Here is a 14,670-nt window from a genome sequence, read left to right as displayed (position 1 = left end):
TAAGCTTATATAAAGTTGTCGATTCGGCGGCGGGCAATTATCCGTTATAAAATCAATTTGAATTATCCGAATGATAATGAGATAAGTTGTACAACCAATCACATTTACATTTCATTCAAATTTTCTGTGCGTTTTGCAAAATTATTATAGCAATATGATACTGACGGATTTTGGGAGGAAAGTTAAACATTTTAACAACAAATAAAACAATAATTAATAAATTTTTCTGATTTAAATCAATATTTTTTATATTTGGCGGTTAATTTTGAGTTGATAAATTCGGCGGCGGCTTCGACTGGCAAAAACTGCTTGGCGGTGGTTAAAATCGGCGGCTTCATTCTCTGGTCCAACTATGCGACACATGTATCAGACATTGGCCACACTAAAGTTATGTTCGAAGATATATAGTCTATACTGCAGCTTTTTAATGTGGTCGATAACACATTTATCGATATTTTTGCTATTGCCGACAATTCGTAGCTTTTGACTACACTATAAGATTCCTTACAAACACAGACATGCTGTCCGGATAAACTTATAGTGTGAGCCATTCAGATTATAAGTTTATCCGGACGAAATGTCTGTGTTTGTTAAGAATCGTATAGTGTGGCCAAACGCTAAGAAATGTCGGTGATAACTAAATATTCACCGATTATGCGATTTACAGACTATCAGTTATTCCGGACGACAGTGCTGGTGTCAAACATATCTCATATATTGTGCACATTATAAGTTAAGTCCGAAGGCATAATCGATACTGCTGCATGTTTATGGGATCGATAACACATTTACCGATTATTTAGAAATCGCCGACAAGTCGTATCGATCCGACACACTGTATGATTCTTTACAAACACCGACATTCCGTCCGGAATAACTGATAATCTGTAAAGCGCATTACGCCGTCAAACATAACTTATAATGTGGGAAACATTTTTATTTATTTATTTTGAATGGCATCTAATCGATATTGCAAATGTGATCGATTACATATTTGTTGATTGTTTTAATATCGCCGACAATTTCGTTTGATCAAACTGTAATATTTTTCACACACACACAGATTTTTCGTATGGATAAACTGATAATATGAACCATGGTAAAATAATTCCCAGGTAGTTGCAGTACTACAAAAACAATAAAAACAACAAAATTCAAGTACACCCAAATGTCAGTTTTGTTTACAAATTTAATGTTAGTAAACAAAAGATATTAAATATTTTCAATGTGTTTTGTTTACATTTTAATGTTAGATACCAATAGTAACCTATGTAACCAATAAAGGGTGATACGGTCAAAATTTGGTCAAGGGAAAACGCGTGTAAATCGGCGAAATCGTTTATTTAAAAAATCGAATTAAATTTCTTTTTCAAGTTCAATTAGTATAAAATTCAGGAAAAATATTCAGTTAGGCTTTCGCTTTTCCAAATCCGAATTGCCGGGCCTCACGCTTGACACCTGCCATCAGATTTTGTACAGCCACCTTGTCCACCTTCTTCGCCGCAGAAAGCCAGTTTGCCTTGAACTGCTGCTCGTCCTTAGCAGTTTTTTGGTCTTTCATAGCTTCCAGACAGTCTCGGAAGCTATGAAAATGCTGCTTTTCAAGCCACAGGTACAAATGGCTTGCCAAACCAGATATTTCTTTGCGAACTTTGACAGTTTTATGTGCTTGAAAATATCTGCTACCTTTCCCCTTTTTGCCGTATAAAACTCCTGTCCCGGAAGCTGCTTGTAGTCGGCTTTGACGTAGGTTTCGTCGTCCATTACCACGCAGTCAAACTTCGTCAGCATCGTCGTGTACAGCCTCCGGGATCGCGCTTTGGCCGTCGTATTTTGTTTATCATCGCGATTTGGAGTCACTAACTTCTTGTAAGTCGATAGTCCGGCTCGTTTTTTGGCTCGATGCACGGTTGTAGACGATATACCCAGCTTATTTGCGACATCTCGGAGAGAGAGGTTAGGGTTTCGCTTGAAACTACCGGCAACTCTCTTTGTCGTCTCAGCGGCTTCCGGTTTACGATTTCCCCCCGATCCAGATTTCCTGGCTGTCGAGAAACGTTCCCCAAACACTTTAATTACATTTGTAACGGTTGATTTGGCAACTTTTAGCGATTTTTCCTGCTTTGCGTGCGAGTAGCTCGGATTTTCGCGATGCGCGAGCAAAATTTTGATACGCTGCTCTTCTTGCTTGGACGGCATTTTGACAACTGAAGAGTGAATTCCAAAATCAAAATAGGAGCAACATTCTACACACACACTTTCAAAATGAGGGGTGTTCAGGTTTTTTAAATGCAAAATTGAAAGAAATACGTCAAGTTTATATTGACCAAATTTTGAGCGTATCACCCTTTAGTTACCTATGTCACCAATAGTAATCATACATATTTTTGACAATAGTAACCTGTGGAATGTAAAATGTAACCAATAGTAGCAAGACATGTTTTTGACAGTTGGATGTACTCAGCTGTGAACAGCTGATTGTGATGTAGTACCTTTAGTAGTTTTATCATGGTATGAACCGTGCATAAAAGCAATTCGTGCAAATAATTGCATCAAGGAAGTACAATGGTTAGCATAACCGCCTGCGTACTAGGGATCTTCGGTTCAATCCCAGTTTCCATGCATTGTCAATGCAGATCAAGGGATACTATGGCTGATGCGCTTTACAGACTATCAGTTATTCCGGACGGAATGTCGGTGTTTGTAAAGAATCTTACAGTGTGTCGCATCGTTACGACTTGTCGGCGATGACTAAATAATCGGTTAATGTGTTATCGCTCCCATAAACATGCAGCAGTATCGACTTAACTTGTAATGTGCACAATATATGGGATATGTTCGACACGAGCACTGTCGTCCGGAATAACTGATAGTCTGTAAAGCGTATGATAGATGAACTTCTAACGAAGAGATGTATTTTAGTCACTCTAGGGCAAGCAAACATTCAAAGGTTTATGAAAAGATGCATTCCTCAAGGGGGAGTTGTATCGTCCCTTTGGAATTTTGCTATCGCGAACCTTCTGGATTTTCCTTAAAAAAAAAAAAGGAATAAATGTAGGGGCATACGCAGATGACATGGCTTTAGCATCCCATCGGCAATTAGAGGTAATACACTGAGAACCGGATGACTGAGAAGTGGGTGAAGGAGAATGGTCTGTGGGAAAATACTTGCATTCTTTCCTACGGTTAAGCCCATATCCTTACGTTGTATTGAATTTCCTTTTGGTGAGTGTGCAAGGTTAGGTTAGGTATAGTGACAGTCCGATATTTCAGGCTCACTGAGACTATTCAATCCATTGTGATACCACAGTGGTGAACTTCTCTCTTATCACTGAGTGCTGCCCGATTCCATGTGAAGCTCAATGACAAGGGACCTCCTTTTTATAGCTGATTCCGAACGGCGTTCACATTGCAGTGAAACCACTTAGAGAAGCTTCGAAACACTCCGAAATGTTACCAACAGGGATCGAACCACCCTTTGTATGCGAGGCGGGCATGCTAACCATTGCACGACGCTGACATATTGGCCAGTAAGATGCAATAACGACTGCGCGAGCTATGGCTGTGGTCGGAAAAAAGGTAGGTCGCAGTTTGGTACCCAAAATAATGCCCGATGAGCCAAAGGTAGAGGAGTAGGCTCTGGAAAACCACTTTTCGACAAGAAGTTTCAAAGTACTTGCGTTCTTTCCCACGATTAAGCTCATATCCTTACATGGTATTGAATTTCCTTTTGGTGAGTGTGAAAAATTTAGGGGACATATAGCTGGAATGTTAACTTAAGCAGTGTGCCATTGTTTTTGGAACAATTGGGTTGGTTCTACAGAAATTTAAGAAGTTTTAAATAAAATGGTAGTACCACCCCGCCAGACCTAAAAAACATGGATTTGCTTAACCGTCCTTGGCACTGGCCATTTAATGGTTTCCAACTTCTTTTGGCCAGTGTTTATTCCGCCATGAACAATTATATATCCAAATAAATTGGTGTTTTGTTGAGAGAGTTTAGGTAATTGGGAACGTCAATAATTCGAAGTTTTGAATGAAGCGCCTATACCAACCTGCCAGAACTAAAAACCACGGACTTGCTTAACAGTCCTTGGCACTGGCCATTTAATGGTGGCTTCCACCTTCTTTGGGCCGGTGTTTATTCCCCCATGTACAATTATACATCCAAATAAATTGGCGTTTTGTTGAGAGAGTTTAGGTAATTGGGAGCGTCAATGACGAGAAGTTTTGAATGAAACTCCTGTACCACTCTGACAGCCCTAAAAAACCACGGACTTGCTTAAAAGCCTTTGGCACTGGGGATTTAATGATGGCTTCCACCTTCCCTGGATCGGTGTTTATTCCCCTATGACAAATTATATATGTGCCTAGAGTTCAAAAATTTGATAAGCGAAACAATTTTTCATTCGATCGCGTATACGTACCACACAGATCCAAAGCACTTTGGTGATTCATTAAAACCACACTGCCATGATCCTTGCGAATATTCTCCAATCCTCGCACTTCCATGGTTACGCCCAATGCTTTGCATAATTGGCGGCAACCCCAAGCCGGTCCCCTAGAGTTACCAAAAATGAACAAAAAATATAATAAATCAAAGAATACAAAAAAAGAAAAATCCTTTCATACTTACAAGGCATTTCTATAGTCCCTCGGTCTAAAGAACATAAAGGGTATTGAAATAAGTACGATGACTCCACTACCAATAAGAAATATAGCCATTTTCAATTGATATGGTGCTTTATTGGAGAAACTCATAAAGAGCGCCACTAAACAGGCGATTCCTATCATTTCGCATACGCAGGCCATGGTGTTTCATAGATACCTGAAAGTAAAACAAAGTAATGATACACCAGTATTAACCAAATGCTATGCTTCTTAGCTCAATTAATATAAGCAATTAACTGTCTGAAGTAAGAGTTCTAAAAGTCAAAACGAAATGGACCTTGATATTTACGTCTCTATGAAGGGAAAGGCAGCATGTGAACGGTGGTCATGGAATCTAGTTTTCGGAATATTATAGAGGTATTGCAAAATGTATTCCAATTTTCTACTTGAATATTATTTCCTTGTCTATATTCTCTTCCCAAGTAAAGGCCGTTAGTATATTTCACAGGCAAAAAAAAAAAAAATCCCGATTACTTTTCCTTCTCCATATTATTTTGAAGGTAGAATGCTTACTGAATTGAAGATTTAGACCATTCCCTCCATGTAATGTTAGGTTTTACACACATTTCGTCTACTTTCGGAAAGGCATGTGATTTGATGTTCAACCGTAATTTCATTGACCTTACATTCCCTCTTTTTGTAGTAGGTTAAAGTCCCTAGATGAGAGGAATGTGGTTGTTGAATGTGATTGTCATCCATTTTTGTGTTGCACTACTACTAATACATCAACTGGTATCCAGAGATTAAGGAACTCTTCATCTAAGATGCGTTGCGTTCAGAGTGATCTAGTGGTGAGTCGGGTAATTTTAGTTGAGCAAGCGAAAAGGTGACACGTGCCATGTGGCCCTTGATTACAGAAAGAACACATGTCAGCCACGCTGCTATCAATCACTGATTGGTAGGAATTGAAGTGGATCCATTTACCCTGATCTTATTTGGGCCAAAATTACCGTGGTCTCCCATGTGAGGTCTCTTTCCTCCAGTGCTATGGATGGTGGTCGTACTCAGATAAATTGTAGATTCTCACCGATTAATCTGCCTGGTATGCTGCCTGATCTGGAGGCTCCCATTTGTAAAGCTGGATCTCGCGCTGCAGAAGGTGAAGATCAACTCTTATAGCTTTGAAGTGGATCAATTTGCCCCGATCTTATTTGGGCCAAAATTACCGTGGTCTCTCATCGGAGGTCTCTTTCCTCCGGTGCTATGGATGGGGGTCGTACTCAGATAAATTAAGATTCTCACCGATTAATCTGCCTGATCTGGAGGCTCCCATTTGTAACATCGCGCTGTAGAGGGTGAAGATCAACCATTACAGCTTTCTGCTGTGGTCTTCAGTGGTCTTTCATTGGTCTTCAATTCCCTCTTTTTCTGGTAGGTTCAAGTCACCAGATGAGGGGAGTATTGTTGGTGAATGTGATTGCCATCCAATCTTGTGTTGCGCTCTGGTACATCAGCTGGCATCCAGAGATTAAGGAACTCTTCATCTAAGATGGGTTGCGATGGTGATTAGGTTAGATTTGGCTTGGCGAGCGAAAAGGTGACTTTTGTCATGTGGCCCTTGATTACAGATGGAACACATGTTAGCCACGCTGCTATCAATCACTGATTGGTAGAAATTGAAGTTGATCCATTTGCCCCGATCTTATTTGGGCCAAAATTATCGTGGTCTCCCATCGGAGGTCTCATTCCTCCGTACTCAGAGACATTGTGGACTCTCACCGATTAATCTGCTTGGTATGCTGGTATCACTTGGTAGAAATTGAAGTTGATCCATTTGCCTCAATCTTATTTGGGCCAAAATTACCGTGGTCTCCCATCGGAGGTCTCTTTCCTGCGTACTCTGAGAAATTGTGGTTTCTCACCGATTAATATGCTTGGTATGCTGTCTGATCTGAAGGCTCCCCTTGTAATGCTGGATCTATCTAAATATTCTTAGTTTTTTGTTTAATTGCGTGCCATAAAACTTATCTATCCTAAATAAACATATCGCAGATAGCATATGTTTAGAAATCTAAACACCTATTTTTTGGTAGGTTCAAGACCCCAGGTGACGCCAATGATTTTGCCTTGAGCTTTGAAATATCAGCTTGTATTCATATAAAGAAACTCCGCGACTAAGATGGGATGCGTCCCGAGTGATATGGGTGTGAGTTTAGCAGGGCAAGCGAAAAGGTAGCGCGTATCATGTGGCCCATGATTGCAGATGGGACACATGTCAGCCACGCTCTAAGAATGAGCAAGCGCGGAGAGAAATTTTTTCTTGGAGCGGAGCGAAAAAATTGTGGCACTCCGGCTCCCTAATTATTCCTAATATCAATAGCCGAACGTATATCCTTAGCAGAGAATAAAGTCGCCTAGCCGCCGATTTCATTTGCCGCCGACCATTCTTTGCCAATCGTCTCCGCCGCCGGATATGTCGACTCAAATTTAGCCGCCAATTAATCCAAAATGTTGATTTAAATCAGAAAAATGTTTTTAAATAGGTCGTATTTTTCCAAAATATTGAATCTTCCACCCACAATCAATCATTTGTTGGCTGCTATAATTATTTTGGAAAAATTTAGCTGAAAAAATTTGAATGAAATGTAAATTTGATTGCAAGATTGGTTGTAGAACTAATCTCATCATTCAAAAAATTTCAAATTGGTTTTTTAATGGATAATTGTCCGCCGCCGAATGGATAAGTATATATCGTGGCATGTGCCTTTCAGATTATATGTTTATCCGGACGACAGTGGTCGTGTCGAACATATCCCATTTATTGGCCACATTATAAGTTAAGTCCGAAGGCATAATCGATACTGCTGCATGTTTATGGGATCGATAACAAATTTACCGATTATTTAGTCATCAACGAACTGTCGTATCGATTGGACACACTGTAAGATTCTTTACAAACACAGACATTCCGTCCGAAAAAAACTTATAGTCTGTAAGACGCATCAGCCGCCACCGACAAAAATGCGTCGGCTTCATTCTCTGATCTTTATATGCCATCCAGATTATGAGTTTATCCGGATGACAGTGTTCGTCGTCCGGATATTGGCCACATTATAAGTTATATTCGAAGACATAATCTATACTGCTGCTTGTTAATGGGATCGATAACACATTTATCGATATTTTGATTACCTCCGACAATTCTAAGCATTCGGTCACACTGTAAGATTTTTTACAAACTTATAATCTGGACGGCGCATTAATGACACATTTCGTTAATATAACCAAGATATTTCCACCAGTGAATTATTTTTTTTTTGCTTGTAGATAACATCCGATGGGTATAAATGTAAACATCTTAAATGTTCATTTATATGTGGTTATCAATCTCATTATGAACTTGAGTGAACTCTAGCCACATAGGAAAAAAATTGCAAATAAATCGCGTGATTTGCAAATTGGCATAACATTTCATTCATTCTTTCGCCACAAATCGTACGTTATCTCATTAATTTAGCAATAAAATCCCGTATATATTTTTTGCTTGTGATTTCACCGTAATTTGATACGCCATTCACACTTGGATTTGGGCAGTAATATCGCTTCCCACCTTAGAGGTACTTCACAGATTTCCCATAGAAATAAAATTTTGACAACAAAAATTCTCACAAAATTTTCTATAGAAATAAAACTTTTACAAAATTTTCTATAGAAATAAAATATTGACAAAATTTTCTGTAGAAATAAAATTTTGACAAAATTTTCTATCGAAATAAAATTTTTCTATAGAAATAAAATTTTGACAAAATTTTCTATAGAAATAAAATTTTGACAAAATTTTCTATAGAAATCAAATCTGGACAAAATTTTCTATAGAAATAAAATTTTGACAAAATTTTCAATAGAAATAAAATTTTGACAAAATTTTCAATAGAAATAAAATTTTGACAAAATTTTCTATCGAAATAAAATTTTTCTATAGAAATAAATTTTTGACAAATTTTTCTATAGAAATAAAATTTTGACAAAATTTTCTATAGAAATAAAATTTTGACAAAATTTTCTATAGAAATAAAATTTTGACAAAATTTTCTATAGAAATAAAATTTTGACAAAATTTTCTATAGAAATAAAATTTTGACAAAATTTTCTATAGAAATAAAATTTTGACAAAATTTTCTATAGAAATCAAATCTGGATAAAATTTTTTATAGAAATAAAATTTTGACAAAATTTTCAATAGAAATAAAATTTTGACAAAATTTTCTATAGAAATAAAATTTTGACAAAATTTTCTATAGAAATAAAATTTTGGAAAAATTTTCTATAGAAATAAAATTTTGAGAAAATTTTCTATAGAAATAAAATTTTGACAAAATTTTCTATAGAAATCAAATTTTGACAAAAATTTCTGTAGAAAGAAAATTTTGACAAAATTTTCCTATGCATTTTCAAGTAAACCGCTTCGTCGTAGCGTAGTACCCAAAGGAAGCCATTATATTGGATTCATGGGAATTTAGGATTCGGCCCCGGCCTATCATATGTTTGCTCTTGTTATATTGACATAATTTTTTTAGTTTTAATGATGACATCCCTCTTCCGCTTCTATGTATAAACTCTTAATTCAACCATAAATAAATGTACACGATTAAATCGATAGATTGAATTTCATACAAATATCGCAATAATAAAAGGCAATAACTAACAATATAACCAATGACGGCAATTAGCAGTAAATTAAAAGATCCATAAAATAATATAATGGATGAATTAGAGTTCAAAGGCATTAATGCGATCTATATGATAATGATAATCCAATTAACCAAATTACATTTGTCCACACATGATGGTAGATTGGATGATAGAAAAGCAAATAATGGTGTAATTTCTAATAATGAATTGTTCTGCTTCACATAGTTCCCCAGCCGTGTTTCTGAGTTTAGATTACAAATATAATTGTTTTTATTTATAACCACAAAATATCATAAATAAACCCAGAAATCCAACAGAAATTGTTATCGCCCAGCACAGTAGTGTTCTTGTATCAAGGGTATTTTGCGAAAAAATGTTATCTGAAAATTTTTTATTTATTTGAAACAGCTTTAGGCAAGATTAGCTTTAAGACAAAAACCAGTTTTATGCTATAATCTCATGTAAACAAAAAAAAAGCACAAACAGGGAATTTTCCTGGACAGAAGTCGCATACTCGTATTTAGAGGACAAGCAATCTTTAGCTTCGAGACAATAATTTTTTCTGTGTATTGATGTTGATAATTCTAAAATTATATGAATTGTTCGCAAAAATTTGTGTGGTGTATTTTAAAATATTGTCAAAATTTTATTCCTATAGAAAATTATATCAAAATTTTATTTCTATAGAAACTTTTGTCGAAATTTTATTTCTATAGAAAATTTTGTCAAAATGTTATGACTATAAAAAATTATATCAAAATTATATTTCTATAGAAAATTTTGTTACTATAGAAAATTTTGTCAAAATTCTATCTCTATAGAAGTTTTTTCAAAATTTTATTTCTATTGAAAATTTTCTCAAAATTTTATTTCTATATACAATTTTTTCAAAATTTTATTTTGTACAGAAAATTTTGTAAAAATTTTTTTTCTATAGAAAATTATGTCAAAATTTTATTCCTCTAGAAAATTTTGTTTAAACTTTATTTCTATAGAAAATTTTGTTTCTATATACAGAAGATAAATTATCTTCACGATATTTATTTTCAATTAAAATCTTAATTGAGTTTTCAAAAATATTCAATTAAAAATTTAATTGATTCAAGAAACTTTTTAATTGAAATAAAAATAAATCACACAAATTAATAGTATCAATTAATTTTTTAATTGGATCAATTAATTTTTTAATCGATAGTCTCATTTCTGTGATTAAAGACATTTCAATTAAAAAATTAATTGGATCAATTAATTTCGTGATTGAATCAGAATTTTGTTTGTGCCCAGAAAATTTTGTCAACATTTTATTTCTATAGAAAATTTTGTCAAAATGTTATTTCTATAGAAAATATTGTAAACATTTTTTGCTATAGAATTTTTTTTATTAGTATAGAAAATTTTGTAAAAATTTTATTACTATAGAAAATTTTATTAAAATTTTATTTCTATAGAAAATTTTGTCAAAATTTTATTTCTATAGAAAATTTTGTCAAAATTTTATTTCTATAAACATTTTTGACAAAATTTTATGACTACAGCAAATTTTATCAAAATTTTATTACTATAGAAAAGTTTGTCAATATTTTATTTCTATAGAAAATTTTGTCACTATTTTATTTCTATAGAAAATTTTGTCAAAATTTTATTTCTATAGAAAATGTTGTCAATTTTTTTTTCTATAGAAAATTTGCCAAAATTTTATTTCTATAGAAAATTTTGTCAAAATTTTATTTTTATGGAAAATATTGTAAACATTTTTGCTATAGAATTTTTTTTATTAGTATAGAAAATTTTGTCAAAATTTCATTACTATAGAAAATTTTGTTTAAATTTTATTTCTATAGAAATTTTTGTCAACATTTTATGACCATAGAAAATTTTATTTCTATAGAAAATTTTGTCAAAATTTTATTTCTGTAGAGAAATTTGTCAAAATTTTATTTCTATAGAAAATTTAGTCAAAATTTATTTCTATCGAAAATTTGGTCAAAATTTTATTTCTATAGAAAATTTGCCAAAATTTTATTTCTATAGAACACTTTGTCAAAATTTTATTTCTATATAAAATTTTGTCAAAATTTTATTTGTATGGAAAATATTGTAAATATTTTTGTTATAGAATTTTTTTATTAGTATAGAAAATTTTGTCAAAATTTCATTACTATAGAAAATTTTGTCAAAATTTTATTTCTATAGAAAAATTTGTCAAAGTTTTGTTTCTATGGAAAATTTTGTCAAAATTTTATTTCTGTAGACACTTTTATCAAACTTTTGTTTCTATGGAAAATTTTGTCAAAATTTTATTTCTTAGAAAATTTTGTTAAAATTTTATTTCTATACAAAATTTTGTCAAAATTTTATTACTATAGAAAATTTTGTCACAAATTTTATTTCTGTAGAAAAATATGTCAAAATTTTATTTCTGTAGAAAATTTTATCAAAATTTTATCTCTATAGAATTTTTTGTTCAAAATTTTACTTCTATAGAAATTTTTTCAAAGTTTTATTTCTATAGAAAATTTTGTCAAAATTTTATTTCTATAGAAATTTTTTTCAAAGTTTTGTTTCTATGGAAAATTTTGTCAACATTTTATTTCTATAGAAAATTTTATCAAAGTTTTGTTTCTATGGAAAATTTTGTCAAAATTTTATTTCTTAGAAAATTGTGTTAAAATTTTATTTCTATAAAAAATTTTGTTTCTATGGAAAATTTTGTCAAAATTTTATTTATTTTTTTGACAAAAATTTATGGCTACAGAAAATTTTATCAAAATTTTATGACTACAGAAAATTTTATCAAAATTTGTCAAAATTTTATTTCTATAGAAAATTTTGTCAAAATTTTATTTCTATGGAAAATTTTACTTCTATAGAAAATTTTGTTAAAAATTTATTTCTATAGAAAATTTTGTTAAAATTTTATTTCTATAGAAAAATTTGTTAAAATTTTATTTTTATACAACATTTTGTCAAAGTTTAGTTCCTATGGAAAATTTTGTCAACATTTTATTTCTATTAATAAAAAATAATATACGTCCGAAGACTCAACTTTTTGTTACCACAACCGCATAACCGATTTAGAATAAAGTCAGGATTTTAATTTTTCAATTATTTTATTTGGAATATTTTGCACATTTTATTTCTATAGAAAATTTTATCAAAGTTTTGTTTCTATGGAAAATTTTGTCAAAATTTTATTTCTTAGAAAATTGTGTTAAAATTTTATTTCTATAAGAAATTTTGTTTCTATGGAAAATTTTGTCAAAATTTTATTTATTTTTTGGACAAAAATTTATGACTACAGAAAATTTTATCATAATTTTATGACTACAGAAAATTTTATCAAAATTTGTCAAAATTTTATTTCTATAGAAAATTTTGTCAAAATTTTATTTCTATGGAAAATTTTACTTCTATAGAAAATTTTGTTAAAAATTTATTTCTATAGAAAATTTTGTTAAAATTTTATTTCTATAGAAAAATTTGTTAAAATTTTATTTCTATACAACATTTTGTCAAAGTTTTGTTCCTATGGAAAATTTTGTCAACATTTTATTTCTATTAATAATAAATAATATACGTCCGAAGAATCAACTTTTTGTTACCACAACCGCATAACCGATTTAGAATAAAGTCAGCATTTTAATTTTTCAATTATTTTATTTGGAATATTTTGCACAGTTTATTTCTATAGAAAATTTTATCAAAGTTTTGTTTCTATGGAAAATTTTGTCAAAATTTTATTTCCTAGAAAATTTTGTTCAAATTTTATTTCTATAAAAAATTTTGTTTCTATGGAAAATTTTGTCAAAATTTTATTTATTTTTTTGACAAAAATTTATAACTACAGAAAATTTTATCAAAATTTTATGACTACAGAAAATTTTATCAAAATTTGTCAAAATTTTATTTCTATAGAAAATTTTGTCAAAATTTTATTTCTATGGAAAATTTTACTTCTATAGAAAATTTTGTTAAAATTTTATTTCTATAGAAAATTTTGTTAAAATTTTATTTCTATAGAAAAATTTGTTAAAATTTTATTTCTATACAACATTTTGTTAAAGTTTTGTTCCTATGGAAAATTTTGTCAACATTTTATTTCTATTAATAAAAAATAATAAACGTCCGAAGAATCAAGTTTTTGTTACCACAACCGTATAACCGATTTAGAATAAAGTCAGCATTTTAATTTTTCAATTATTTTATTTGGAATATTTTGCATAAGAATAATTCTGCAAAATATAATTTAAAAATTATTTTTAATTTACCATACAACAATTGTCATTTTAATTGGACCATTTTTATTTTGTTGATCATTTTGTTTTTTTTTAATAAATTTTCACTTTCGCTTAGTTTTTTGATTCTTGAAATAGTTGTGTTTTTTTTTTTTGCTAATCATTTAATCACTTTCGTTAACTCACATCTATAGCCCCACAATTGTAGGTAATTTATAAAATGCTATGTTTTTGGCTTGTCAATTCGTAGAACACTAAACGAAATTTCACCTGCTTTTGTTTATATCGCTGTTCAGTTGGCGCTTAAGCGAGGTAAAGCCTAATCGTAATCTGTTGTGTCAGTGTGAGTGTGTGTGTGCGTGCACTGTATTGTTTATCGCCAGTGCGATACTGAGGTGTTGTTATTGGTAGCAACAAAAGCATGCAGTAGAAGTATGAATTTATTCTTCTATTATTATAATTTCGTAAATTAAAAATGTTCCTTTAAGATTTCCCAAGAAAGTACATTCACGCGATCAGGGCGTAGTAGAGATGTGCAAGTGAGTGATATTTCATTCACGCTCAAGTTGCCGAATTTTTCTTAGGCACACAGAAAAAAAAGATCTTTGTCTTACTAACGGTAATCCTTTGCGTAGCCGCAAAGCCGTTAAGCTTTAACAAGAAAAGTAAATTGATAATATTTTACACTAAAAAAATGTTTACTTGGATCAAAAGAATTTCACCTTCCCTTAGGATTTTTAAGCCCTAAAAGAAGTGATCAAAACCTGTCGGTGATAACCGGTGGACAGGTTTTTTCGTTTTTATTTCTATAGAAAATTTTGTCAAAATTTGATTTCTATAAAAAATTTTATCAAAAGTTTATTTCTTTAGAAAATTTTGTCAAAATTTTATTTCTATAGAAAATTTTGTCAAAATTTTATTTTTATAGAAAATTTTGTCAAAATTTTATTTCTATAGATTTTTTTTTTTAATTTTATTTTTATAGAAAATTTTGTAAAAATTTTATTTCTATAGAAAATTTTGTCAAAAGTTTATTTCTTTAGAAAATTTTGTAAAAATTTTATTTCTATAGAAAATTTTGTCAAAATTTTATTTCTATAGAAAATTTTGTCAAAATTTTATTTCTATAGAA

General features: G+C 31.2%; 1 protein-coding gene across 4 annotated transcripts in view; it reads right to left on the bottom strand.

Annotated features, from left to right (window-relative positions):
• Nucleotides 1-14,670, bottom strand: part of Agpat2 (1-Acylglycerol-3-phosphate O-acyltransferase 2) — a 55,467-nt gene that overhangs the window by 1,298 nt on the left and 39,499 nt on the right. For 2 of the 4 annotated variants that reach the window (XM_075293810.1, XM_075293813.1), the window contains exons 2-3: nucleotides 4,637-4,828; nucleotides 4,428-4,561 (exon numbers count right to left, since the gene is read on the bottom strand). In XM_075293810.1, coding sequence (XP_075149925.1) covers nucleotides 4,428-4,561; nucleotides 4,637-4,812 — 310 coding nt within the window. In that variant the 5' untranslated portion in view covers nucleotides 4,813-4,828. The other 2 variants (XM_075293811.1, XM_075293812.1) reach the window with 2 other exon arrangements.

The sequence above is a fragment of the Haematobia irritans genome, chromosome 2 (genome assembly GCF_050003625.1).
Source record: "Haematobia irritans isolate KBUSLIRL chromosome 2, ASM5000362v1, whole genome shotgun sequence".
Lineage (NCBI taxonomy): Eukaryota > Metazoa > Arthropoda > Insecta > Diptera > Muscidae > Haematobia > Haematobia irritans.
This window is presented reverse-complemented; position numbering and strand designations above follow the sequence as displayed.